Here is a 27890-nt window from a genome sequence, read left to right as displayed (position 1 = left end):
GGCCAAGCCTAGATCAGCCCAACTTCTAGCTGACCTGAAGATGTGTGAGCAATAATAAATGTTGTTTTCGACCCCTTTGTTAGGCAGCAATAGCTAACCATTACACTTGGCAGTGTAGGGGAGATATCACCAGGGGAAGATTGGTTGCCAAGAAAGCTCACCAAAGTAGAATTTTTCTTGGGGAAATTACCTTGGTCCAGGGTCCAATTCCTAGTTTAACAAGCTCAAACCCAATCTAAATGACTAATATATTTACACATTGAGAAATATAATTTTCAGGTAAACTAATGCTTGCATTAGCCTGTGGAACACATACTCTCTCTCTGGGCAAAAAAGATTTATCAGCATAGAAGAATGAAAGGAATTATTTATATGATTTAAAAGCTTAGGATTTGATAGCCTGCTGTGTCCATCTTCACAACAAACACCTACCTATTAGACAGACAAATATATCAACCAGACAGGGTACCTTTTATTCTTACTGGTGCTGGGATGGGGCTTTGAATTTATAACTTTAAAAATTTTCCTTTCCTAGGCCTGACTACCTTCCTTTTGTTCCAAACATTTTTCTTCAAATAGTGGACCAGAACTTTGTCATTGTCCCCTAATATCCATTCTCCACTTCTTTTGGTGATAGAATCCCTGAATTTTAACTAGACAGATGACCCCTACCCATTATCTAAAGACTACTTCCAGCCTCCCTCATAGACTGATGTGTCCTTGTGACTAAGTCCTGACCAATGGGTCACCCAGTCTTCTGCTGGCACAGTGGATGGGGCTGCATCTTATGGAGTCTGTGTCCAAGAGTTCCAGGTGGAGGCCAGTAGTGAAGGGAATGGGTGTCGTAAATAGAGCTGCAAACACTGGGTATCCCTCTTACCCTAAATATATATTGCTTACCCAAGTGTCAGACTCCCGAGATTTCATCATTGGGAACTGATTTCCTTGGATTACCCATTGTTCCTTTTATTCAGCTTTCTTTTAAAATGCAAATATTCTTGGGGTGGATAATAAACTCGTTGCTACTAAAACTTTACTATGAACACACTTTGTAGTTCTTTCTTTCTGACAGAGGGGGGTCTGGATTATTCTAAGATCTCTTGAAGGAGGGATGGGGAAGAGCATCTAACCCTGAGTAGGACTGCCATTTGGACAACGCAGAAGGGACAAATCCTTAATCATTTCTTTTCTATTACATAGAAAATGGAATGAAAGTGAGGGAGGTTGGCACTGGGATTATGTACATGTGTAAAACATAGGCATGTGAAGCCAGTTATTCACAGACGTAGAAGCAACTCATTTCTGACTTCAGACATGTTCCAGAAATGGACCAAACCAAATTTTGCTAAAAGGTTTTCGTATTAAAGCAAGTAGACTTTAAGTTTTCAAAACTGCCTTTTCATTCCTGTTTCCTTATTGTTTTTGCTACTGGTCTACAAGACACATAAAAACCCTTGTTTCTTGCTTATCTGATATTCATAATATAGATCTAACATAGAAATTCTGGAACTACCTTTGAAATGAAAATAAGATAAATGGGAGTTTGAGAATGTGATAAGATGAAAGAGATGATTATGGCGTGGCGTCAAAGAGTAGTACCCAGGAAGTAAAACAAACACAGACATTCAGTAGCTGGCAAGATTCATAGAAGTCTGCATATTTAACTTTTATTTCTTAGTTTATTTTAACACAAGTATTCAGTAACTGGTAAAACGCCTAGAAATCTACATATTTAACTTGTATTTCTTTGTCTTCTAGAATGAGGCCAGTGATCCTAATGATCCTGACCTAAGAGAAGGTTATTTCCAAAGTGAAGATATAAGTGAGCCATCCTCTGCCACGTATCAAGCAAATTAGTCCAAGGCTCTGACTTCTTCTTGGTCCTTTTCATCTGACTCCGTTACCACTTTCCTGTTGGTAGTAACGTCAGTCAGTTCCAATACACAGAACTCTGTCATTGTGAATATGATGTCGCATGAAAACAACTTTTGAAAATTTCCCCAGTAAAAATCCACTGTTGTGGATTCTGACTATGTTTTGGGTTTTGCAACCAAGTATAAACTTGGATGTGGGAGAAGTGGTTGTGGTGCTGTGAAGCGTGGACTGGAGGTGCAGGAGCCCTCCTATCCTAAAGGTATTTTGTTTATTCAAGAGTCAGACTCCTGAGATTTCATCACTGGTAATTGATTTCTTTGGATTGCCCATTGTTTTATTTATTCAGACTTCTTTTAAAATGCAAACATTCTGGGATGGATAATAAACATATTGCTACTAAAACCTTACCATGAACACACTTTCCAGTTCCTTCTAACAGAAGGTGACCTGGATTATACTAATATCTGTTGGAGGAATGGTAAGGGGGCGTCTGTGTATGTAGGGGAGTTTTACACAGAGAGGAAAAGACAGAGGCATGAAAAAGAAGGCAAAGTTAAAAGTATTTTACAATTGTGTCTATAATATTTAGAATAGTTTTTAAAGTTTATAAATTAATGTATAATATGAAAACATCACTTTCTAAATTGGCTAATACTGAATTACATGATATTTTTAAACTAAACTTTTTGTTGTAAATATTTTCTGAATGTAACATGTAAGCAGTATGCTGGCACTTTGGGTAACCCAATTCCTCATGGAGGAAATATAGTTACAGACTATATTAAAATATAGTTACAGACAATGCAAAAAATACAGAAAAAGTTAAGTAATGCAAGGAATAATATGAGTTAAATAATTATAAAATATGGGCACAGAGTAGTGCATGACTACTTGCCCAAAGAATGTACAAAGAGTAATTAGAGGCTGGGCACGGTGGCTCATGTCTATAATCCCAGCACTTTGGGAGGTGGAGGCAGGTGGATCATGAGGTCAGGAGTTGAAGACCAGCCTGGCCAACATGGCAAAACCCCATCTCTACTAAAACTACAAAAATTAGCTGGGGCAGTGGTGGGCACTTGTAATCCCAGATACCTGGGAGACTGAGGCACGAGAATTACTTGAACCCAGGTGGTAGAGGTTGCAGTGAGCTGAGATTGTACCATTGCACTCCAGCCTGGGTGACAGAGTGAGACTCCGTCTCAAAAAGAAAAAGAAAAAGAAAAAAAAGAGTAACTAGAAGAAGTTCATGGTAAGAAGATATTACAGCAAAACAGAATGAAATTCAAGGTTTCAGGACACAGGACACAGTTAATTTACAAAAGGAATTAAGCAAGCATTTAAATTATTAAGAGAATTATCTGTCCAAGCTGTGAAATAATGTTTTATTATTAGGTGGGTCAACATGGGTAGTAGCAGGAATGTTCTGTAAAAATACATGCAGAAATCTGAGGCACCCAGACATATCTATTGGTGCTATTTTAACAGCAGTCTTCAGCCACTATTTGTATCAGGTGAGTTTCTCTTGATTGGGCTAGTTTTGATTCATCTTTAGAAGCTAAGTCAAATTGTCTGGCTAAAAAGCAAGAGATGAAGTTGCTAAGTGTAGATAATACAGCTAGGTGATTAAATGATATTTTATTTTTTTAGATGCTTTAAAAATTAGTGTAGACATATTCTTTCTTAAGGATATTACTTAGGTAACATTAAAGTAGCTAGCCTCAAAACAATGAGAGAAGAATCAAAATTCTATCACTTTGTTTCTCCCTGAATGTAGTATGAAAATAAATATTTGCCAAATTAATGTTGAGTTAGCCACATTGGTTTTTGGTCATAAAAAAAAAAGGAGCGGTTTCTTATTAGGCGTGCATTAGTGATTAACTGGTGCTAGCTTATTTGCTTTAAACTCTTCTAGACTATTAAACGGTTCCTAGTCCTGTTCTAACGTTATTCCAGAGATAAGGCTATTCACTCTTCACTGAGAATTTGCTACATGAACACGAGTTTTAGCAATCTTAGCCCACTCAGAGCTGGTGAGCTGCAAACACCTGCTGATTCACTAAAGAAGCGGGCCAGGCATGGGTGGATAGGGGATAGTGGAGCCAGGAGGGCATAATGGCAGGTGAGTATATAGCCCAGGATGAGAAGGGAGGGACAGAGAATGTGCACAGAGCTTCAAGGCTGAGCTGCTTTTCAGTTTGCACTCACTTATGCTTGCATATTCCACAAACAGACAAGTGGGTACACAGGCTTTAATATCTAAGTGGAGAAGAAAATGTATTCGAGGCAAGAAATCTGTAATGCAGTGGGGTGGGTTTCTAGAATATTTAAGGGTAAGCCGCAAAGTAAGAAAAAAGTGCTTCCCTACACAGTAAGTTGAAAGGTGAGAGAATATTTTTGACAGAAGTAAACTTACTTTGCTTTGTGTTCTTTGGCTTTTGGTTTATAAGGAAGGGAAATCAGTTCTTTCTGAAACAAAACAAAATAAAAATCAAAAAGGTAAAATTTTACTTCTTTCACTGACTGCAATTTACTCACTTGAAAAAAAATCTGAGGTAAAATCATCACAGAGTTTATAAAGACTAGCTTCTTAAATCTGGAAACTAGGGGGTCAGAAATGTTGCACATTAGGGAGTTTTGGATTTATTCAGGAGTATGTGTTTTGTACATCCACAAGTTTACATGATACTATTATTATTTTTATTAGGTTTGTTTCTCTTCATTTAACATTTATTTTTGTATGATCTAGGCAAGATCAATCATTGCAAACAAATATTAGCACTGAAACAGTCCATATTAATATCTTACAGCTTTATAATATGTGAACAATAAACTCCATGGAGAATAATACCCAATTTCTTATGCCAGGAGCTCTGCAAACTCTGGAGATAGCTTTGATTTATCAAGGATTGCCAGATTATCTGATGTCTCTACCTTGCCCCACTCTGGTATATAGACGGCTCTGGACTACAGCTATCTAGATGTAAGGGTTCGATCTATAAAACCTATGCAAATTTTGCCACAGTTTATCCCTTCAGATAGATTAATCCAAATCCCTCACTATTGGTCTCACCGAGATCCTTTCTTCTCTTTGTTTTCTTAAGAGTTGGAGAATCTCTTCTCTTGTTTTAGCCTGCTTAAAGAAAGAAAAAAGTGGGCATCTTGACTCAATAATGAAGACTTACGCCTATGGAAGGTAAAATTCTTCATCTTTGTCTTGTTTTGGGAGAATTAAAAAATATTTTTTCCCAAGATATATTTATACATTTTTGTTTGTGCCCAAATCCTGTTTTTACTGGACAATGCTGCTTTACAAAATACTTTTGTAAAATATTAAAATACTGTGAAATTTTGTTGTCACAAAAATAATAAAATGCTGCTTTATGTAACTGATCCCAAATGGAGGATTTTTTTTCCACCTAATAACTTTTTAAAAATAACTAATATTTATTAAGACCTTACCAGATGAGCTATGCTAAGAGCTTTATAGACATGTCATTATTTGCTTATAACAACTCAGAAGTTTGACACTACTGTTACTCCATTGTCCAGGTGAGGAAACTGAGGCTTGGTAAAGTTAAATAACTTACACAGGCTATTAAGTGGCAGAACTGGATTTGATCCCAGCTCCACTTGGCAACAAAGTTTAAGCCATTGGCCATCACACTAAATTGCCACTAATGGTGTCAAGAAGCAGGATTAGCAAGCTCAAACAGCATGCCACCAAGTCCATGGTAAGGAGGGTCTTCTTAGTGGCTTGCATAGGGTAACAAAGCCTTATTCTCTCATCTCTCCTATTTCTTGCTTAGCTATTGAGACCTGCACATTCTCAGGTAAGTTTTCCTAAGTGTAAAACACTCACTTAGTGCATGCATGAAGATTTATCAATATATAAACTATAAAAATAGGCAAATATAGGTTCAATTTTTTTTCATATAATTCATCTATATTAAATTTTGGAGATAGCCAGGCAGAAAATCACATCTGATATATTTGAGAACAAAAGAAATGGCTGAGAATCTAGAATCTAACAAACAAAACTTGTAACTTCGAATGGCCAGATAAAATCAAAGAAATTCTTAGATGAAGGCTGTAAGAAAGAAATAAGAAATGGGAATAGACACAGGTTTGTCATAGCCAGGTGTAGATTCTGTCATCTATCTGTCTAAATTCACTGAGTACCTTCCCAGCGGTGCTGTGACAAAGTACTGCACACTGCATGGCTTAAAACAATGTTGATCTAGTTCTGGAAACGAGAAGACTGAAATCAAGGTATTGATTGGTGGGGTCCCGCTCCCTCTGAAACCTATAGGGTTTCTCTGCTTCTTTGTAGTGTCTGGTGGTTTGCTGGCAAGCTGTAGCAGTCCTTGGCTTGCATAACCCCAATCTCTGCCTTTGTTGGTACAGGGCATTCTCTCTGTGTCTGTGTTCACGTGGCAATCGTCTTGTGAGGACTCCAATCAGACTGGATTAGGTGCACAGCCTACTCCACTATGGCCTCAGCTTAACTAATTTCATCTGCAAAGATACTGTTTCCAAATAAAGTCAGGTTCTGGGCTACTGCAGGTTAGAACATCAACATAATTTTTGCACATGGGGTGGGGCATGTGTAAGCACCTATGATCTAACGTTGCTGTGCTAGTCGCCGAACATAACACAGTTCCTGCCTCCCAGGTGACTGCAGACTTAAGTACAAAAGACAAGTAAATAGTTTTGAGTGTGCTATGTGGGGTTAGTACAGGGTACAATGAAAGAACTGAAGATCAAGGACCCTTAATTAAGACAAAGGTGTGTGTGGAGTAGGGGTGGGGACTCAGAAGATGTGCCAGAGGAGGTGATGTCCACACTCAGACTGAAACTGATACTCACCAGATAATGATGGAGACAAGATGGGGAAGAAAGCTTTTAACTCAGGGAAACAGCACGTGCAAAGCCCCAGAAGCTGCTGTGTGGCTAAGCAGTTCTTCAGGGCGGTTCCCCAGGCCTGACGGCTCAGCTGCAAAAGAAGCTAGAAATCTCAGGTGTGATCCATCAAGACGCATAGAAAAGGAATCCACACTGGGCAGCTGTAATCAGCGTCTGGGCTGGTGAACTGGGTGCCTCGGCTTTGCATCATTCTGTTTAAGTCGTCTGAAGCTTGCCTTTTATAAGACTACAGAGTTTTAATTTCATCTATTTTGAGATAGGATGTCTACTTTTTACTTGAGTTTTAGGCGTCATATATCACAGTTATTGAAAGAAAAAAATTCAGAGTATGTTTAAAAACTTTCACAATATCTATCAACTTGCATAGATTAAAATAACGTCTGTGGATAAAGTCCTGGGATATTTTTAATGCAGGTATTCAGTGTTAGTTCCTTTTCCCACTTTTCCTTTAAATGTGTATTCAATCTGTATTAACTGCTCCCCCACTGTGGTTACATAGCACTTTCTACCTTCACTATGTATTGATCTTACTTCTTCTGCTTTATCTTTTAGTTGCTACCATGTCTCTTTAAAGAGTTGCTTACTCATCTCTTTATCCTTCCTTAGTGCTTTCACAGTGCTTTGTATGTGAATACTCAAAGAATTCTTGTTGAATCGATTGAGTCATGATATATGAATGCAATCATTGTACTGCGTAATCCACAATTATTGGCCTAAGCAAAAAAACAAAAAATTTTGGAAAGGGAAATTAAACAGTGAGTAAATTTAGTTTTTTAAATCCTCATGAACAAAATTATATGCTTATTTTCTGTGTATCCATTGGGAAACCATGGACAAGTTATATTGTTCTGTGCTTCTAATATAAAAAGACAAATATTTTGTTACAAGATTAAAAAATAGTAGAATAACAAATAATATTCATTCATTTTTTTCCTTGATCTCAAGTTCTTTTTTAATATAAAGGATTTTGATACCTAATTGGTGTTGAAATGTAACATAATGCACTAGAAACAGATATTTTAAATATGATTTGATTTGTGCCTTTTGGACCTGTTTCCTGGAAATAAATAACAAAACTACTGTAAATGTGTTATCTAAACGAAAACATCGAGGCATATTCTAGGAAATCTCTGTCAGTAAAGCTAAATACAATTCAGTGGCAAGAGAAGATCTTTATAACTTATTAGTAAGGAAGCATAATTTACTTCTTACTTTCATATTGACAAAAATTTTCATTTCTAATTATAGTGTTTTGGTTGGGCTTGTTAATGGAATTTTATATTTATAAGACTTTTTTTTGAGATGGAGTCTTGCTCTGTTCCCCAAACACAAGTGCAGTGGCACGATCTCTGCTCACTGAAGCTTCCGCCTCCCGGGTTCAAACAATTCTCCTGCCTCAGACTCCCGAGCAGCTGGGACTACAGGCAAGCACCACTATGCCCAGATAATTTTTTTATTTTTTATTTTTTGAGACGGAGTTTCGCTGTTGTTACCCAGGCTGGAGTGCAATGGCGCGATCTCGGCTCACCGCAACCTCCGCCTCCTGGGTTCAGGCAATTCTCCTGCCTCAGCCTCCTGAGTAGCTGGGATTACAGGCACGCGCCACCATGCCCAGCTAATTTTTTGTATTTTTAGTAGAGATGGGGTTTCACCATGTTGACCAGGATGGTCTGGATCTCTTGACCTCGTGATCCACCCGCCTCAGCCTCCCAAAGTGCTGGGATTACAGGCGTGAGCCACCGCGCCCGGCCCAATTTTGTATTTTTAATAGAGATGGGGTTTCACCATATTAGCCAGGCTGGTCTGGAACTCCTGACCTTGTGATCCACCTGCTTCAGCCTCCTAAAGTGCTGGGATTATAGGTGTGAGCCACCATGCCCAGCAAGACTTTTTAATTGTTTAATTGTTAATACAAGGGGGTCAGAATTTATATTTATATCATTTATAATATCATATAACATCATATAATATAATACCATTGGATATTAACATATTGATATATTTTGTTTTTATATTGATACTATTCCTGAAAAAATAAATTGTGAAATAAAATTGATTCCAGAAAATTAGGATGTGATATAATCTATACATTTAATGTCTCCTAGATGGTTAATGAATTTTAGTTTCACTTCAGGAGTTAAATTGGTTCTCTCTTTTTGGCTTTTCAGAGCCAAGTGACTTGAGTGGCACGTATGTATACGTGGAGTCAGATACATTTGGTTTGAATCCCAGTTCCGGTGTGTGTTGAATAGCAAGTGCTAGCTTAACTCCCCCACCTAGTTCCTCCTTTCCTCCCTGCAACGTTGCAGTAATCACTGACCTATAGGCTAGAGGTTTGTGATCTTGGGTAACCAAAGAACCACTCCTCCCCCTTGTGGATGTCTAATCTGTGAGGAAGGTTGTTGTGAAAACTGGAGATAAAGCAAAAATTGCTTAATGAAATGCATGACATACATCTGATAAATGGTAGCTATTATTACACTATTATTATTAGAAGAGAAAATTTTTCTTTCAGTGCTTTTAAAATCTTGAAAAGAGTGGCTCGGTGCAGTTGCTCAAGCCTATAATCCCAGCACTTTTGGGAGGCTGAGGCAGGCAAATCATGAGGTCAGGAGATCGAGACCATCCTGGCCAACATGGTAAAATCCCTCTCTACTGAAAATACAAAAATTAGCTGGACCTGGTGGCACATGCCTGTAGTCCCAGCTACTTGGGAGGCTGAGGCAGGAGAATCGCTTGAACCGGGGAAATGGAGGTTGCAGTGAGCCAAGAATGCGTCCTTGCACTCCAGCCTGGCAACAGATCAAGACTCTGTCTAAAAAAAAAAAAAAAAACTTGAAAAGATTAAGAAAAAAAGAGGAGAGATTGTCTGCTTTTTGAGTACAGGCATGAAGGAATTCTTATGATTCAGCCTCTGACCTATGGGTTAGTTAGCGAATATAGTTTGAGGGAGAAAAGGGGAAACAAGGAGATTTAAGATATGATTTGTTTTTAAACATGCAGTGCAAATTCCTCTGACCGTGAATTTTCTGGTGTGTTATCAACTTTCTTTTCAGTTCATCTTTAATTATTAAAAAAAGCTCTTAATAAACACTAGATTTGAGAAGAAAGGTTCTTTCTTCTCAAGGTCTGGTTCCCATATAAAAACTGCATTTCTTTCTTGGATTATGATTGAAATGTTTAGACTCAAACATTCATCAAAAGTAACATAAGGTAGTGTTTATTTCTCTGAATATCTGTCTACATAGCCAGAAGAAACATTCTCTTGACTATATGAAAGCTGAATTACTGAATATAATTTTGAAAATGTCTTGGAAGAATATTGAATTGATTCCAGAATCAGTTATTTGCTCAGATACTTGGCAATCATCTCAACACAGAGAATCAAAGAACTCTTGAAATCAGTATGGGATACTAGTTAAGCCCCTTGGCTCCACTATCAGATAGACCTAGGTTCAAACCCTTATACTATAGTTTAGATGTGTGACCTTGAAAAAGTCACATTTCAGCTTCAGCTTCCTCATCTGTAAAATGGGGGCAATCATAGTGCTTTCAACAGAGTTATTCTCAGGACTAAATAAGAAAGTAAGACACAATGCACACAACATGTATTTAGTGCACGCAGTTAGTTCTCAAACACATTATTATCACATAGTGAGAGGAGCAGATAGTTGGAGAGAAAAAACATTAAGAAGATAGACTCGGAAGTACTGAGGGAAATGTTTTAACTCAAAAGAGAATTTAAAAACATTTAAAATTCTTTTCATTGACTATGAATGCAATATATGTACATGGTATAAACATCAGAAAATGTGAAAAAATATACAAAGGCAATGATGTTTACACAAATCCAACTGCTAAATCTAAAATGTTCATATGTTTTAATATTTTAAACATGTAAACATTTCGGAAGGCCCTTCAAGAAGCTCCAAAATAAATATTCTATGGATTTAAAAATAATTTATCAAAAGGAGAAAGGTAGCTAAAGAAGCTGTGGGCTAGCTTAAAATGGTTAGAACGCAAACATTATGCACAACAGACATGGAATCAAGCTAGGTCCTCATCAATAGCGGATTGGATAATGACAATGTGATACATATACACTATGGAATACTATACAACCATTAAAAGGATCAAAGGCATGTCCTTTGCAGCAACATGGATGCAGCTGGAGGCCATTATCCTAGGTGAAGTAAAGCAGGAACAGAACACCAAATGCCACATTTTCTTATAAGTGGGCATTAAGCATTGGTTGCACATAGACGTAAAAACGGGAACAATAAACACTGAGGACTACTAGAGGGGTTAGGAAGGGAGGGTACAAGGCTGGAAAACTACCTATTGGGTACTACTCACACTACCTGAGTGACAGGATCATTCATACCCACATCATACAATATTCCCATGTAACAAGCCTGCGTAGGTACCTCCTGAATCTAAAATAACAATTGAAATTATTAAAAAAATTATACACAGTGATGAAAAGAAGATAGCAGTGCACTTAAAAATAAATGGAGACATGGAAATAGGAATGAACTTAAAATGCTTAAAGATAAGCCTTACTTGACTGAAGCAAGATGTGTGCTTTGAGGATTAGAGATATGAAGGGTAGGGTAGGCGAATGGGTTATTGAGAACCTTGACATAAAGATACCTCTGTTTAAACTTGATTTAGTAGAAGATAGGCACTGTGTTCTTTTACCTCAATATAATTAAGTTAGAAATAAAAGCAGTGAACATAAAAAGACCTCATACACTGGAAATTAAAAAGCATACTTCTAGATAATTTATAGGACAAATTAGAAATCCAAATAGAAATGTAAAAATACTTAAAATTGAATAATAATGAAAATACTATAGAGCTTATGAGATGTAGCTAAAATAGAACTTTGAGGTATATTTATAGCTTTAATTTTGCGTATTAGGAAAGAAAGTAGAAAGTTAAAAAACAAAGTGAAAAGAGAAGGAAGTTAGAAGAAAAATAACCCAAAGTTGAAGGAAGAAGTAATAAAAATCAACTATGGATACCCAGAAAAGAAAAATGAGAACAATAAAGCCAAATGTTGGTTTTTTGAAAAGACTACTAAAATAGATAATACTTTGGCCTAATTATCTATGAAAAAAGACACAAATGATTATAAATGAAGAGAGGTAATAACTAGAGCTAAGGCAGAGATCAAAAAGATGTTAAAAACACTATGAGTCTTTTGCACCAGTAAATTTGAACATGTAGATGAAATGAACAATTTCCTAGAGTAAAAAAACTTACCAAAAGAATTCAAGAAACAACAAGTAGGCCCATTTATCCACCAAACACAAAAACAAAGTAAACAAGCAAATCAAACTTACAGGTTTATATAGAGTAGGACCATCTTTGTCACTTCAACTAATTTCAGTTACCATTTGGCTAATCAGTTGGGTTCATCTGGGGTTAACTTGGGTAGAGTCACTGTAGTGTTCGCCAGTATCCAATAGTGCCTTAGGTTCTGTAATTTAGCCTTTTCATAAGCTTCCAACAACTGTTGCAAAGCAAATATATGGTTGAAAATTCCTTTCCCAGTTTATTTTCGATGGGGTTCTAGTTGGGGCAACTTCCAGACTTTCAGAATCATTATGACATTCACCTCTTAATCTACACTTGTCGAGGAAGGCATTATGATACATTTAATTACTTTTTATCTGCCTGCAAAGCATTAGTTAATTTTGCCCAGACATTTCTGCTCTGTGTTTGAAATTTCAAAATATAACTTCAGTGGTAATTTTTCTTTTTGCAGGAAATAACTAAAGAGATGATTCAGAGAAAATAGTATAAGTCTCATTTTAACAGTATGAGCAAGCCAATTTGACTGTGTCTTTTAATCAGGATGTGGATACTTGAGTGACCATGCTTTTAGTAATCAATTCATCATCTTCTGAGAGTTACCCTTTTAGTCAAAGCATTTCCATTTAATACTATTGCTTATTTTGAACCTGCTAAAATTTTATTTTTTAATCATGGGTATTTTAAAAAAAGAGGGGGAAATAGAGAAGATAAAAACAAACTTTCACTGAGCAACTACTAAATGTCGGGCCTTGTGTGAGTTCCTTACAGGTTATCTCATTTAATCTTTATAGCACAGTGAGGTGGGAATGATTATTAATACCTCTTTACAGGTAGAAGAAACTCAACCACATAAAAATGAACAACTGTTATCAGGGTCACTTAACTAAGTAGTAACTAGCAGAGCCAAGTATTCAAGCTGACAGACTTCAAACACACACACACACACACACACACACACACACACACACACACACACGGAGGCAGAATGGTTTCTTCAATCTTTACTCTAAAAATGAGGAGTTAATTAGGAGTAACCATGGTGAAGAAGAAAACTATAGTCTCTGTTGTCACAGAAAATTCTTATTCTCGTAAAAAAATGCATGCTCTCAGAATACAGCAGGTGGAGCTAATCCAGCTGGAGCTCAGCCTTGATCACAGTTACTTATTTGAAGGTGTCACGTGGCCCTTTGCAAAAAGTGGCTAAAGGGTAAAGATAGTTGAATTATAGTGGTATTTATAAACTGAGGAACTTTCTAAGATCTTATTTAGTGTGAACAAAATATTTATGTAAGGATTTTTAAATTATAAATTAATTGTAAAATGGGAATTACATTCCAAATTCAGAATCTTCCCTAGGCAGAGCCAAGGTTCTATGGTTTAACAGAAATTGAGTACATTATCTGATTTTTATTTTCCTGAGGCTCCAGAATTTATTTATTTATTTATTTTTGAGACAGAGTCTTGCTCTGCCACTCGGGTAGAAGTGCAGTGACACCTCCTACCTCCTGGGCTCAAGCAATCCTTCTACCTCCGCCTCCTGAGTAGCTGGGACTACAGGCACATGCCACCACACCTACTTAATTAAAAAAAGAATTTTTTTTTTTAATAGAGTATAGGTCTTCCTATGTTGCCTAGGCTGGTCTTGAACCCCTGGGCTCAAGCCATTTTCCCACTTTGGTCAGCCTCCTGAAGTGCTGGGATTACAGGCATGAGCCTCATACCTGGCCTTAATTTTTAATTCTTTCCTGATAATTGAGAGTTCATTGTCTATAGGGGTACTAGGGAATTTCAGTTTGTATTCTACAAGAATCTCCCTCCTCAGTAGGTTCCATTTCATTTTTTTTTTTTGAGACGATGTCATGCCCTGTCACCCAGGCTGGAATGTAATGGCACAATCTCGGCTCACTGCAACCTCTGCCTCCCAAGTTCAAACAAATCTCCTGCCTTAGCCTCCTGAGTAGCTGGGCTTACAGACGCCCACCACCACACCCAGCTATTATTTTGTATTTTTAGTAGAGACGGGATTTCACCTTGTTGGCTAGGCTGGTCTCGAACTCCTGACCTTTTGATCCACCCCCACCCTCAGCCAAATTAAAAAAATAATTAAAAAAAATCAGGGTCACTTAACTAAGTATTAGTTAAGTGCTGGGATTACAGGCATGAGCCACCGTGTCGGGTCCCCATTCATCTTTATGTTACAAATGCAATCATGAGGAAGGTGAGAATTGTGATTGACTTAAGGTTTTTATCCCTTTATCATTAAAAAAAATCTCATGTTTGGGCCTGGTTTCAAAAGGCAATATGCACCTTGGCTTGCTGATTTTGGTAACAAAATGCTTCAACTATGAATTTACTACCATTCCCTGTGCCTATTAACTGAAGTCTGCTATGTCGATTCTACAACTGCCATATAGTCAATTTATATCGACTATAATAATAAGATACAGAACTGTTGGACCTCAATGATCTACTATGCACTTTAAAAAACAGGCTGAATAATCAGTGAGAAGGCTTTCCCCAGTACTAATCTGATTTTAAAAGATAGACCTAACTATAGTAATCTATGGGAGTGGATGGAAGATGTTACAGGATTATTAATCAGAGAAAGGAAGAATGCTGACTTGCAGGAAAAAGACGCAGATCTAAGCATCTTTCTATACCTCTTGGAAATTGCTTGATCCTGGCTCAGTTCCTAGGTCTGATATATATAATTTTCATTTGAAAAATAACATCTTACTAAAATGAGAAAAAATATCAGTCATTACATAAGAGGGAGTCAATACAATTTTTCTTAAATGCAGATTTCAATCAAGTATGCATTTATCTATTGTGAGGAAGAAAAAAGTGTGTATTTTCTTGTTTCTGTTACATATATTTTGATGGAAAAATCAATAATAATCGCCCAAAGGACGTAGATTTTAAAGCATTCATGCACACACAACATGCATGCAGAGCAGAAGTATAAGTGATTTTAAAACTCCTTTAGAACTGCTTTAAAAGGTACTTATTTTTTTAAAAAAGGTAATAAGTGGATTTGTATTTTAATGTTGAGAAAATGTGAGCATAAAATGAGCACTGCATTTTAAAATTGAACAAAGTATACATATACTGATGTTAACTCTATATGATTGAATTATATGCTATTGATGATTCGGTTTACAATAATTATCAAAGCTTTTCCTTAGCAAAAACAGCACTTGAAGGTTTTCATTGTTGCTGGTTATACAGATATGATGAGTGGGTGAATGAGACTGACTTCATCTTTCAGCTGTGTCTTTCCTGTCCTGCCCATAAGGACTTAAGAAGGAGAGGTTAGGGATTTCCCACACAGACGACCTCAAACCTCATCTCCAGCTCATACTTCTTTGAGTTTCTAGCCCATATATTCACAGGCCTATCTGACAGCTAACCCGCTTATCTCAAAGGCATCTCCAACTAGGTAAGTCTAAACTAAACTTGTAGCCTTTCCCCAACAAACCCTCCAAACCTGACCTTCATCTAATGTTCCTTGTTTCAGAATGACATGATTCGTCCTGTTACGCAAACCAGAAAACTGAGTTATCTTGGATACTTTGTTGCCTCACCTCCCATATCCAGTATATATTCCTAAATACCGGTTATTTTACTTCTTTTTTTTTGAGGCAGAGTTTCGCCCTTGTTACCCAGGCTGGAGTGCAATGGCGCGATCTCGGCTCACCGCAACCTCTGCCTCCTGGGTTCAGGCAGTTCTCCTGCCTCAGCCTCCTGAGTGGCTGGGATTACAGGCACGCGCCACCAAGACCAGCTAATATTTTTTGTATTTTTAGTAGAGACGGGATTTCACCATGTTACCGGAATGGTCTTGATCTCTTGACCTCGTGATCCACCCGCCTTGGCCTCCCAAAGTGCTGGGATAACAGGCGTGAGCCACCGCACCCGGCCTTTTACTTCCTAACCATCCCTTTAGTCTATCTCGTCTTTCTCATCCACCTGTGTGATCACCTCCCACCTGAAGTTTGGTGATGGCCTCTAGTCTGGTTTTTCCACTTCTGCGCTGCTCACTTTCTATACATCCTCCATACTACAGTCTGCTGATCTTTCTTAAGCAAATCTGATATTCTCATCCCCTAATTCAAACCCTTCAGTAGCTTCTTAACTGTTCTTACTGGAGCCTAACTTCCTCCCATATTAGCACATTGGCCATTCAGCTTTTGATTTGCACGGTGCCTGTTCCCAGCACAGGGTCTTTGAGTATGCTGCGTTTGCTGCCTGGAATGATCTTCCAATGTTCCCTTCGTCCCCTCCTTCTGACCTAGTTAATGCCCACTCTTCCGTCAAATCTCAGTCTGGTTAATCTGTGTAGAAATCCTCCCCGATTCCTTTGGTTAGATCAATACCATCCTATAAATTCTTCTGACATTCTCCTAACATCTCCTATCATTGTAATTCTTTCAGAAATATTTCTCTCCCTGATTAGACTCCAAATTTCAGACAAGGGCAGAGTTTGTATCTTTGACCCATTTCCTATTTGCCCCAAGAACGCTGCTGGCAGTGAGCTGCACTTTTTTTTCTAAATGGGAAATGGGTTAAAACATGTTTTTTTGGTTGTTGTTCATTTTTGTACTCCAGTGCCTAGCACAACGCCAGGCGCATAGACGTGCTCAATAAATATTTGCTGAATGAATCTTGCGCAATTCTTCCAAATAAAATTCTCCCATCTTTTGGGGCCATGATTAATTTTACTGTTTATGGCTTTGCTTGGCCTTTCCTGCTTGAACTTGACATTGGCTTTTCGGCATTGACCTCTAACTTGCCTAGATTTCTTTTGAAGCCTACAGAGTTTTCAGTTGCTTCTGGCCAACATTCTGTAAAGTTCAGCTTGGCTCCATGATTTCAGTGCAGGGCGCCCGCATGTCTGGAGTGAAACTTAATGTCCAATCCAACCTCACACATACAGGCTAATGTCTATACTTACACTACCATCTATTTTATCTATTGGTAGCATTTAGGACCAGAAACTCCAGAGAATGCAAAGAAATATATAAAATGTAACCATAGTTAGTTAAGAACTATCTTTTTCCATTTTTATTCAGTGCTCTAAAAACATGTCCTTTATAATAAAAGTTTCAAAGTTTAGATACCCTATCTTAAATAACTGTCAGTTTTTTTTAAAACAAAGTACTAAATTATTATTACAATGAAAATATCCACATTTTCCTGCTCCATGTGGTGGGTCACGCCTATAATCCCAGCACTTCGAGAGGCAAGGTGGGCAAATAGCTTGAGCTCAGGAGTTCAAGACCAGCCTGGGCATCATGGCAAAATCCTGCCTCTACAAAAAATACAAAAAGTTTAGCTGGGTGTGGTGGTGAGCACCCGCAGTCCCAGAAACTTGGGAGGCTAGGGTGAGAGAATCACCTAAACCTGGGTAAGTCGAGGTGGCAGTGAGCCATGATGGTGCCACTGCACTCCATTCTGGGTGACAGAATAAGACCCTGTCTCAAAAAAAAAAATGGACATTTTCTTTAAAAAGCTATTATCAATAAGAAAATCAACTGTTGGGGCAGGCGCGGTGGCTCACGCCTGTAATCCCAGCGCTTTGGGAGGCCGAGGCAGGTGGATCACGAGGTAAAGAGGTCGAGACCATCCTGGTCAACATGGCGAAACCCCGTCTCTACTAAAAATACAAAAAACTTAGCTGGGCCTGGTGGCGCGTACCTGTAATCCCAGCTACTCAGGAGGCTGAGGCAGGAGAAGGCAGGAGAAGGCAGGAGAATTGCCTGAACCCAGGAAGTGGAGGTTGTGGTGAGCCGAGACGCGCCATTGCCCTCCAGCCTGGGTAACAAGAGCGAAACTCCGTCTCAAAAAAAAAAAAAAAAAAAAAAAAAAAAAAAAAAAGAAAATCAACTGTTGTAAATTGTAAATCAACTGTTTTAAAAAGCTATTTATCAAAGCTCATATCAATAATAGAATCAACTGTTTGTAAATTTTTGAATTTTTTTTTTGACTTGGCCAAGAAAGTACAAATAATCATAGGTCAGTTTGTCTCCTATATTGATGGTTTAAAACTTTCTGGGTTTTCTGGGTATGGCAGCAAGGAATGACACAAACATTTAGCAACATGATTGGAGTTGGGGGAAGGGTATATGCTTCTAGGACTTTGCTTTCTCTCCCCGCTTTTTTTTGACCAGGCCTCTCTTTTGTACCAAAGCTCTAGTATGTGGAATATTGTCTTGTGCCCTGTGTCCAACTCCTAGTCTCAACTTCTTGTCTAGCATTTCAGATTCTCGGGGACAGGGGGTTCTGCCCTATTTTCCACTCCTGACTCTACATTTCAATTCCCATGGCAGGGTTTCTCTTACATGCTGTTAAACCTTGGCATAATGTTTTTAAACTTCTATTAATTTTTTTTTGGAGTCACTTCCTTTGGAGAATGTGCAATGCTCTACTCATCTACTGTGACTTTCTTCTGTGACCTACAGAGAACAATGTACTTCCACTCTTGTCTGTTGCTCCCACAACTTTTTGCTCAACTGACTACATGTCTGTTCAGTACCCATGAGTCTGTGAGTCCTCTGGGTCTTGGCTAATATGATTCTTGCCTGTTTTCCTAGTAAATGAATACTTCATTTGACATCTAGCTCAAGGAACTGGGCTATCATACAGAATCCTAGTCCGGACAAGTTATATTATCTATTTATTCATTCATAACATTTATTTGGTAGGTCAGGAGATCACCTATTTGTAAGCCCCTGTGATTACAATGTCAAAAAAGCCATGGTCCTTCACCTTAAGGAACTTGGAACCTACGGGAGAAACAGATCAACTATACCACAGTACTATATCATGGGGATGATGACAGGGATGCCCAGGGTCCTAGAGAATTAAAGGAAGAGGCATTTATATCAGATGAAAGGAAGAGGCATTATATCAATAGGTGAGGGTGAGACAAGGCTTGACTGTGACCATTGAACTGTTTACAGTTCAATACAAGTAGGTATTAGATAAATGGGAAGAAATGGGAGAAAGGCATTTTCAGGCAGAGGAAACTAGGTTTAATGTCATGGAACACCTTGGTGAGTTCTTGGAAGTACAAGTAGTTCAAAATGGCTTAATATGAATTGCACTTAAGGGGAATGGTGGGTAGATGAGGCTGGGGAGGTGTGGCAGGAGGCAGATAGTGAAAGTCTTGGTATATTAAACTATGATTCAACCAGTTTTAGGAGTACAGTTGATTCTCATTGTTTGTCATAGTTATGTTCTAGAATGTCACCACAAGCACTGAATTAGAGAATACTAAACCCATTGCTCCTAGGGTCCTGCCAGCTGCTGGTCATAACGTTTCATCAATGGAACAATACATAGCCTTCTTTCATGTGTGTTTATGTTTAAAGACATCTTAAAATATATTGTTGATTTATAAGTATTGAACTCATGGTAATAGCACTCCAACTCATGCCTGAACAAAGCTTATCTAATGCATATATTTTACCCATAAGGCACATCATAACCTTCTTGCACTTAGGAACATTAACACTTCAAGGTCATTTTAAACAGCAAAGTCACCAAAAAAGAGCCAAAAAAAAAAAAAAAAAAAAGTGAAGACTTAGCACTGAATAGCAAAAAGACCCTTGTTTGGAGTTACAGGAGTGAAACACAGAGGCAAAATATCAGCTTGTTCAGCCTCAGCTGCAAATGTGTGTGCAGAGCAACTCCATTTTTTTTTAAACCACTTTCCACATGTCTGCAAATGACCATGAAAGTGCCATGAGTATTGATTTTGGGGTTGTAAAGAAACTGTAGCTAGTAGGCAAATTTGCAAATAAGGAATCCGTGAATAATGAAGATCTATATTGGCAATACAGTGACTTGGGAACTGTTCAGTTTCAAGAGTCAACTAGACAAATGACTGTATCACCTCGAGCTGTGAGGCTTTCTTGACCACACTTTATGTGACTAGAATACATTATCACAGAAAATGGTAAAGTGAAGTAAATATAGATACATCAATCATTTATTATCTGGCTCTCTTATAAATGTCTAAGAACGTTTTCATCTTGCCTTAGATAGAGGCAAAGTACAAAGGTTAATAATGGCTTTAATTTCAGGTGCGCCATGGTTATTCTCTGAGTTACCCGATCCGCAGAATCACTCCAGTTCTTCAATAAACTCACAATTTGATTTGCCCTGCTGCTTATAAGGTGTTTACTAATTTGAACAATAAGGATTCATGTAACTGGAACCAAATTGATAGTTCTGCATTAATTTAAAAAAGGAAAAAGGTACGTGATCCTTTTTTCCTTCATTTTGCATTTAATAGTTTCATTTAATTACCCTTTATAAGCAGATAATGAATGTGGATCATTGCCCAATATTATCTCAGCATTTGAAGTGTTTTCATTTTGTTCTTAAGGTGAATGGTATAGAAGATATAATACACAGATCTCTGGAAAAAGAGGAAGAGATGCATTTGGGATATGTCCCTGTGGAACTCTGAGGGTAGGTCTATATGAGGCAAATTAATTCAGCAATTTTTTTTTACTGCTTCTTGCAGAGCAGGGCTACCCCATAGGCAGTGTGCCCACAGTAGCTGAATTCAGCTATTTGATCCCAAATCTCATTCCTCTCCCAATTATGATTTTACAGACTGTAGATGTTACTAAAGAAGATTTAGAGGGGAACCTTATGTGTCAACTGAAAATGTTCCCCAGCATTGAATAACTTTAGAAAACAGTGGTACTTATGGATGATATAAAAGCATAACACATTTGTATATTACTATAATCTTTTAATTATCATCTGCTATCAAAATGTTTGCTTGTTACTGTAATGCACAGTCTGTTTTTATGACTCTGCCACTTGAATGCTTTGCCAAATTAAGAAGAGAACAAGAATTTAAATGACTAAACATCTTTTATTGGTGAAGGGGAAATCCACCACTTCCTATTGGTATTCCTTTTTCGGAGGAAAAGGAATTTTTATAAATATTATATTAGGGTGAGAAAGCAAAACTAAAAGCCAGGTAATACTGGGAAATTTTAGGTTTGTCTAAGAAGCCAATCCCTATCATTTTGACACAAAAGAGGATTTTCTTTTATCTGAGCATCTTGGCAATGGCACTGAGGAAATTCCCTACATTTTTGCTTTGGTTCTCTGAAGCTGACTTACAATGATTCAAAGTATCCTCTTCACTACTTTGAAAGTGATAATCCAACAGTTGATCATGTTAAAAAGTTTTCCACTTTCATGGTCAGTGTCTAAAAATACAACCTTTTGAAGTTCTAAGTTTTTTTTTCTTCTGAGAATACAGATTACAGTGCAATTCAAGTAGGTATTAGCTAAATGGGAAGGAATGGGAGAAAGGCATTTCAAGGCAGAAGAAAGGATGGATTCAATGTCATAGAAGAATGAAAAACCTCGGGGGGTTCTTGGAACTACAAGTGGTTCAAAATGGCTATAGTATGAATTTCATTTAAGGGGCAACAGTGATAGATGAAGTTCCAAGACCCTCAGTAGTTGCCTGCAACTGCGGGTAGTATCAAACCCTGTATACACTATGCTTTCCCTTATATGTACTACCTATGGTAAAGTTTAATTTATACACTAGATACAGTAAGACTAATAATAAATAGAGCACATAACAATATACTCTAATAAAAGTTATGTGAATGTGATTTCTCTCTCTTGGCTACTGAGTCACCAGCAGGCATGTAGTGTCTACAGCATGGATCCACTGGACAAAGGGATGATTCATATCCCAAGCGGGTTCATACAAGATTTCATCACACTACTCAGAATGGCGAGCAGTTTAGAACTTATGAATTGTTTATTTCAGGAATTTTTCATTTAATATTTTTGAATCATGGTTGATTGCATTTTTGATACATTTTTGAATGTAGGCAACTGAAACTGAGGAAAGTCAAATCATGGGAAGGAGGACTACTGTCATGTTCTCATCATAGCATGACTTGCTTCTGGTTCAAGAAAGCGTCATGAAACAAACTTTTGAGGAAGACTTACATTATGGACATTACTGGTTATATAGAATGTATAATAGAAAAGATTAAAACCCCATTCCCAAATAAGAAACATACCTGGGATGTTGTTCTGCAGACTGCATATTTCCCTGTAAAAACCTTTGGTTTATATTCATTCATATTAAAGCTTTGATTACAGATCATTCCCAAATCTGTCATCTACATATATGCCTTCAAATACTGCTCTGACCTCTTCTTCCTTCTCCAGCAAATGAATTATTTATAATTCTTTTCATAAAGAGATAATCAGCTAAAGAGCTTTCTTAAAGGTGGCAAAACTAAAAAGCAAATTAGTTTTATGATTTCAAAGAATTAGCTGACTACCCACTTATTATAATGTTTCCAGACTACTTTAGAACTCTCAGAGGAAGAATAATGGTCCAGTGTAGTGCTGTGAGTTTTCCTTTATGGACATAGTAAGCCATTTAATCTTGACAGACTCAATTGTTTTTGATTTCCTGCCATGGATATCCATCACAGAAATAATAGTTGCGATTAATAGCATTTTGACCACTAACCAAAAGCATCTGTTATAATGTGTACCTGGAAAATATTCCAAAATGGAGAATAATATTAAAGTGTAAAAACTGTAACAACTGAAAAATCAGTATCTGTTGGGGAGAGAGGGTTATAAAGGCACTTTCAGGAGAGACGAAAATTAACTTCTATATTTTCATTAATTTTAAGGAGAAAGTGGAAGAATAAACCTTAAAGAGAATTTATGGGTGATGTTTTTCCCAATTTAAGATGAAATTATACATGGAATTTACTTATCAACATGTTAAAAACGTGTATATTAACATGTATATGTTCAAAACATGTAGAAGATTCTCTTAAATAAATTATTGTAAATGTTTTGTTAGTTTAGAAGATACCTTCCCCTCATCTATTTTCTAAGATCAAGCTTAAAATTCTAGAACGGTAGTGGCAGCAATGCAGAGACAGTATTACGGACTTAGAAAAAAAGTGGTATCCAAAACCAGATTCTGTTTCAGTAATTACAGGAAGTTATGTTTCCTCCCAGTATATCCATGACCCATGAGATAAAGCAAAACTAGGAGGAGAGGTGATGTGCTAACAGATGAGATTTTGGGAGTATTCTTGCAAAGATATCAGCCTAGAAAAATTTGCCAGATGAGTCTATGTAAAAAAGGCTAAACAAAATTGAAATATCAATATACAGGGGATTCACTTGCTTTTTAATTCATTTAATTATGCTTTCATTTATTCAATTAACAAAGATTTGTTGAGTTTTAATAACCAAAAAGGCACTAGGTTAAGCAAATAAGACATGACCCCTGACCTTATAGAGGTCATTTGTTGCTGGTAAACTGTGTCCAGGAGCTTCGTATACCTTACATCAACTCTATGAGGTGGATATTTAAAAAAAAAATCATTTCATCTTTTATATGTGAGGAAGCTAAGCATCCCAGGAATTAAACCAATTGCTCAAGGTGATACAAATCGTAAGTGGCAGAGTTAGGCTTCCAAACCTATCTTGTGGTCTCCAAAATCTACTACACTATGGTGCCTGTAATCTAGCAGGAAAGAGAGAAACATACACAATTACCTGCGATACAGATCAGAAACCACAAATACTACGAGAGAGGATATGTGACTTGCCATGGGAGCACAGAGAAATCTATTCATTCTGTTGGCTCTGGGTAACCCCTGAGAAGGCTTCACAGAGGCTGGCACTTGAGTTAGGCCTTGAAGGTAAATAGGGAAGAGCGTTTCAGGTAGATGCATGAAAGTGCGCTGCAGAATGAAGAGCCAGCTTACAGTTCCAGGGCTGGAAACAGTGTTTCTCACATTTGTATTCACACCATAGTTTTGCGTTTTAGAATATTTGGCAGCACACCTGAACCATGCCATGGTCAGCAATCATTATAACACAAGGAGTCTATTATGGGATTAATTTCATAGACTTTGGAGTTAGGATTCCAGGCTTTGAATCTTCTCTGCCACTTAAAAGTTGTGGGGACATTGGAAAATCATTTAGGCCTTGTTTGGCCAAATGGCGATAATCATACTGGACTATTTTGAGGAGTATATGCGTTGATGTATGTCAGTTGCTTAGTTTATAGTATCTAATATACATTTAATAATTAGTTGTTATGAATATTACATTATATTATCCCGGGATATCTATGAGAGCATTCAGTTGTTGCAGGATTCTCTTGGTTGCCCTTTTGTACTTTGGCATTGTTTGAATTGAACTGTATTAGACAGTACTGACAAAATTTCCCCATATGCTACGAAGGCACAGTTTCAGTAACTTCGCTTTCTTTCCCAGTGCCTTACAGTTTTGTTAGGCCTCTTGTCTTCTACTCTCAACAAATGGAATCATCTTCTATATTGCAATTCATGACCACTAGGCTTAAGGTACAACCTGGCAGATACTATGCATGTTTAGGTGTAACAAAAATATACTTTTCCTGTTCATCACTTTGCAAGCATATATGTGAAGGAGTAAACAGTGTTCCTTGGGCTACATGCTTGAGATCCAACCATACAGAGTTGGGGTGAGACCATAGACAGAAGTGGGGAGAGTGGTGGGAGAAGACAGGTTAGGGTTGGATTGGAAAGGAATTTGAACATGCTAAGGAGTTTGGCCTTGATCTTGTAATAGGAAATGGGCAGCCATGTGGAAAAAAAGGCAGGAGGGCTAGCATAATCATATTTGTATTTTAGGGCTTGCTTTGCATATTCTGCAAATCCTTCAAAACCCAGCACCCTTGGGAAGGTTTCTTTATTTGTTACACTTGATTTTGATGTCCCTGAATGTGTTCTTATAGTATTATATGCAAACATCTATGATGATATTATAATATGTCATAATTATTGACTTTAATTGGCTGTTGCCTTCACTGGATTGTAAACTCCTTGATATCAGGGACCACATTTTATCTTTGGATCCCCAGCAGCTAGTACAGTATTTGCAGGCTCTCAACAAATATTCGTGGAATTGAGTAATTAATATAAGTTCACAGAAGCAGCCAAGGCAAGGAAACCAGTTCTAAGATTATTAGTCTAATCGTCCATTAGCATAGCCTCTCCACTGGAAATTCACATCAAATTGTCTTATTTTTTGGCCAAAGCTGATAAAAATTTGTAATAGTTTGTTTTTAACCTTTTATTTCTAATCCTTTCCTAAAATGAAATAAAATGAAAATTAAATTCCAAAAGTACTGATGTTGACTTTTAATGATTTTTAATTCACTGAAAATTAGGCCTTTCCCCTCCCTATTAAGTCTGGATATAAATACATGGTACATAATATTCTAAAGAGAGAAGAAAATGCTGACTATTTCTAATTACCTAATTTGTTTGAGGGAATCACCAGTAGTCCACAAAGTGAATTAATGTGATCAACAAACTCAGATGCGTTGTTCTGCAATTTATGTAGAATTCCTGATAACTCTTTCAGAGTTTGCCAATATGTCCAATGATTAAAGATATTAGGCCCAAAAGAATTCTCTATCTTTGCTTTTACAGTGTAAGAAAAGTTACAGGAATATAATTTATCCATTAATCAAATAAAATGTTTCTATAAATCACTGTGTTAATGGCTGAGTTAAAGGCTATGCCTGTATCATGAAAAGAAAACAAAGGATGTTGCCAAAAAGAGATGTGTGCTCAGCTGATTTGACACACCAATGTGTTTAATTTCAGCCTTTAGTCAAAACTGGTCTAGATGACAGACTCATTCTCCTGATCATTTAATTTTGATCTATTAAGACCATCGATTCTACTTGATTTTTTTCTGTTCTTTTGATTTCTTTTTTTAACAGCGTTTCACTCTGCTGCCCAGGCTAGAGTGCAGTGGTGAGATCATAGCTCACTGCAGCTTCAAATTTCTGGACTCACAGGATCCTTCTTCCTCAGTCTCCCAAGTAGCTTGGACTACAGGCATGTACCAGCAGGGCTGGCAAATTAAAAAGATTTTTTTTGTAGACATAGAGGCCTTACTATGTAGACCAGGCTAGTCTTGAATTCCTGGCTTCAAGGGGTCCTCCTGCCTTGGCCTCCCAAAGCACTGGAATTGTAGGTGTGAGCCACTGCACCTAGCCTCTTATGCCATTTCTAGTCTTAGAATGCTGTATGAGGTTGGGGACCTTGCTGGATGGAAAGTGTGTGACTCTACCTATTTCTATTTCTCTCTGGTTCTGTTGTTCCTGTATATTCCTGAACTTTTGGTGAGATTGACACTAGCCAAAGTTGAACAGAATTTCTTAATTTTCAATTAAAATTCTAATAAAGGTTTTTCTTAATTTGCTCAAGGTAATGCGTTAGAAGTAGCAGATTTTTTTTATATACATGTGTTTAAAAAATCAAGGTTATTTAGGAACAATTACAATCAGATGACCTTCTGAAATATTGGCGTACCTTTTGGAGATACTTTACTTTCTCCTCAGATTCCTGAATCTTTAGGGCTTCGGCAAAGAGGTCTCTATTTTCTAGAGGGAATAAAGTAAAATTCAATCTGAAATGATTTAATCGTGAATTTACATTAAAATTGACATAAAATTGGATATGGGTTGAAAGGGAATACATAGAGTAGGAAGGCAAACAAAAATACATGTGGCGTCTTGAGACTTTGTAAACGAGATTTGCAAATAGTTGGAGACTGAATTAAGTAACTGCAGCTACGGCTGCAGGGACCTCGAATCCTTTAGATGATGAGTAAGCTCAAGTCCAAAGTCAAGGAAAGATCTCCAGAACGTATCTGCAGGATCAGAGATTCCAATTTCTACATTCCTGTTCATACTGGTAAAGGAATCTAGGCATTGTTGTCTGGATAAACAGAGTGGTCCCTGAGCAGGGACCTAGGTGTACAATTCAGGAAGTTACGCCACAGCGTAAAGTAGCACCCTTGTACTTACTGTCTATTTTCTGATGAACCAAGGAGTCAGAAAGTTGAAAGGCATAAAACTTGATACTTACTGTTATTCGCAAGGTGAAAAGATTGTGAGGAGCGGTTTTTCTCTAAAAAATACAAAAAGAAAGTAAAGGATTCATTGGAAAAGACCACAACATTAAGGGTTTTTGAATTTTTATACCTGTAACGATTGCATAACAGTTTCCACGTTCGAGGCCCCATGAAGGGCTTACAGGTCCGGAAAGTTTATTTGTAATGTTGACGCCACCTTCATCTTTCTCCTGGGCTTTTCATGTTTGAATTCAGTTGTGTAAACTATCCTTTCAGCCAACGAATACCATTTCCTCAGATTATTCTATACTCTTTACAAATAGATGCCGTAATTTACGGGAAACTTACGTGTTTTCAGATGTGACAAATGTACCACTGATCCTTTTCGGGTGGAAGGATTGCTGCGAAGGTTCAGGAACTATTTATACATGTATTTGTATGTACCTATGACTATTTGTATATACCAATGCAGTTTTTCCTGGAAGGGGCTCTGGTATCCTGCTGGCGGGTTACGGTGGAGGCAGGTAAGACAGGAGGCCGCTACTCTACTCACCGGACCTTCTGCTGCTCCGGTTCCCGGCCACCGGCAGACGCTGACTGCTGTCTCTGCGCAGCAACAGCTGAGATTCGCTAGGGGGATACATCGATGCCGAGATCCAGAACTGCTTAGCCAAGTTGGCATCTTGTTCCGAGGAGCCGGCAAATACCAGTAATCCCGGGGGGCAAATTTCCTGGGACTCCTTTTGGCCGCTAGGTTCTTCACTGGGTCCCGTTTCCATGGCAACTGAGGACGCTTCTCCAAGCGTCCTCGCCCCTCCCCC

General features: G+C 37.7%; 1 protein-coding gene across 6 annotated transcripts; it reads right to left on the bottom strand.

Annotated features, from left to right (window-relative positions):
* Positions 1–1641: 1641 nt before the first annotated feature.
* Positions 1642–27855, bottom strand: HOATZ (HOATZ cilia and flagella associated protein). 6 transcript variants are annotated; one of them, XM_009006752.5, is made up of 6 exons: positions 27623–27855; positions 27084–27125; positions 26526–26596; positions 4946–5008; positions 4289–4341; positions 1642–1911 (listed from the first exon to the last, which is right to left on the bottom strand). In XM_009006752.5, exons 1-6 carry the CDS (start codon positions 27846–27848, stop codon positions 1854–1856), a joined length of 513 nt encoding a protein of 170 aa, XP_009005000.1. In that variant the 5' UTR covers positions 27849–27855; the 3' UTR covers positions 1642–1853. The 6 variants fall into 6 exon arrangements, with proteins under 6 accessions (XP_009005000.1, XP_002807315.2, XP_009005003.1 ...); XM_002807269.7 differs by having other exon boundaries at positions 4946–5005; XM_009006755.5 differs by lacking the exon at positions 4946–5008.
* Between the last annotated feature and the right edge of the window lie 35 nt (positions 27856–27890).

This window comes from Callithrix jacchus, chromosome 10, assembly GCF_049354715.1.
Source record: "Callithrix jacchus isolate 240 chromosome 10, calJac240_pri, whole genome shotgun sequence".
Lineage (NCBI taxonomy): Eukaryota > Metazoa > Chordata > Mammalia > Primates > Cebidae > Callithrix > Callithrix jacchus.
The sequence above is the reverse complement of the archived record's forward strand: the minus strand, read 5'-3'. Positions and strand labels throughout refer to the sequence as shown.

Bases quoted from the DNA above. Each gene is read 5' to 3' on its own strand.
- HOATZ (XM_009006752.5), bottom strand. From the start codon at position 27,848: ATGGAAACGGGACCCAGTGAAGAACCTAGCGGCCAAAAGGAGTCCCAG. The intron at 27,126-27,622 runs GTGAGTAGAGTA...TGTATTTTTTAG, and splicing joins CCGGAGCAGCAGAAGGTCCG to AGAAAAACCGCTCCTCACAA. The intron at 26,597-27,083 runs GTAAGTATCAAG...TATTCCCTCTAG, and splicing joins TTTTCACCTTGCGAATAACA to AAAATAGAGACCTCTTTGCC.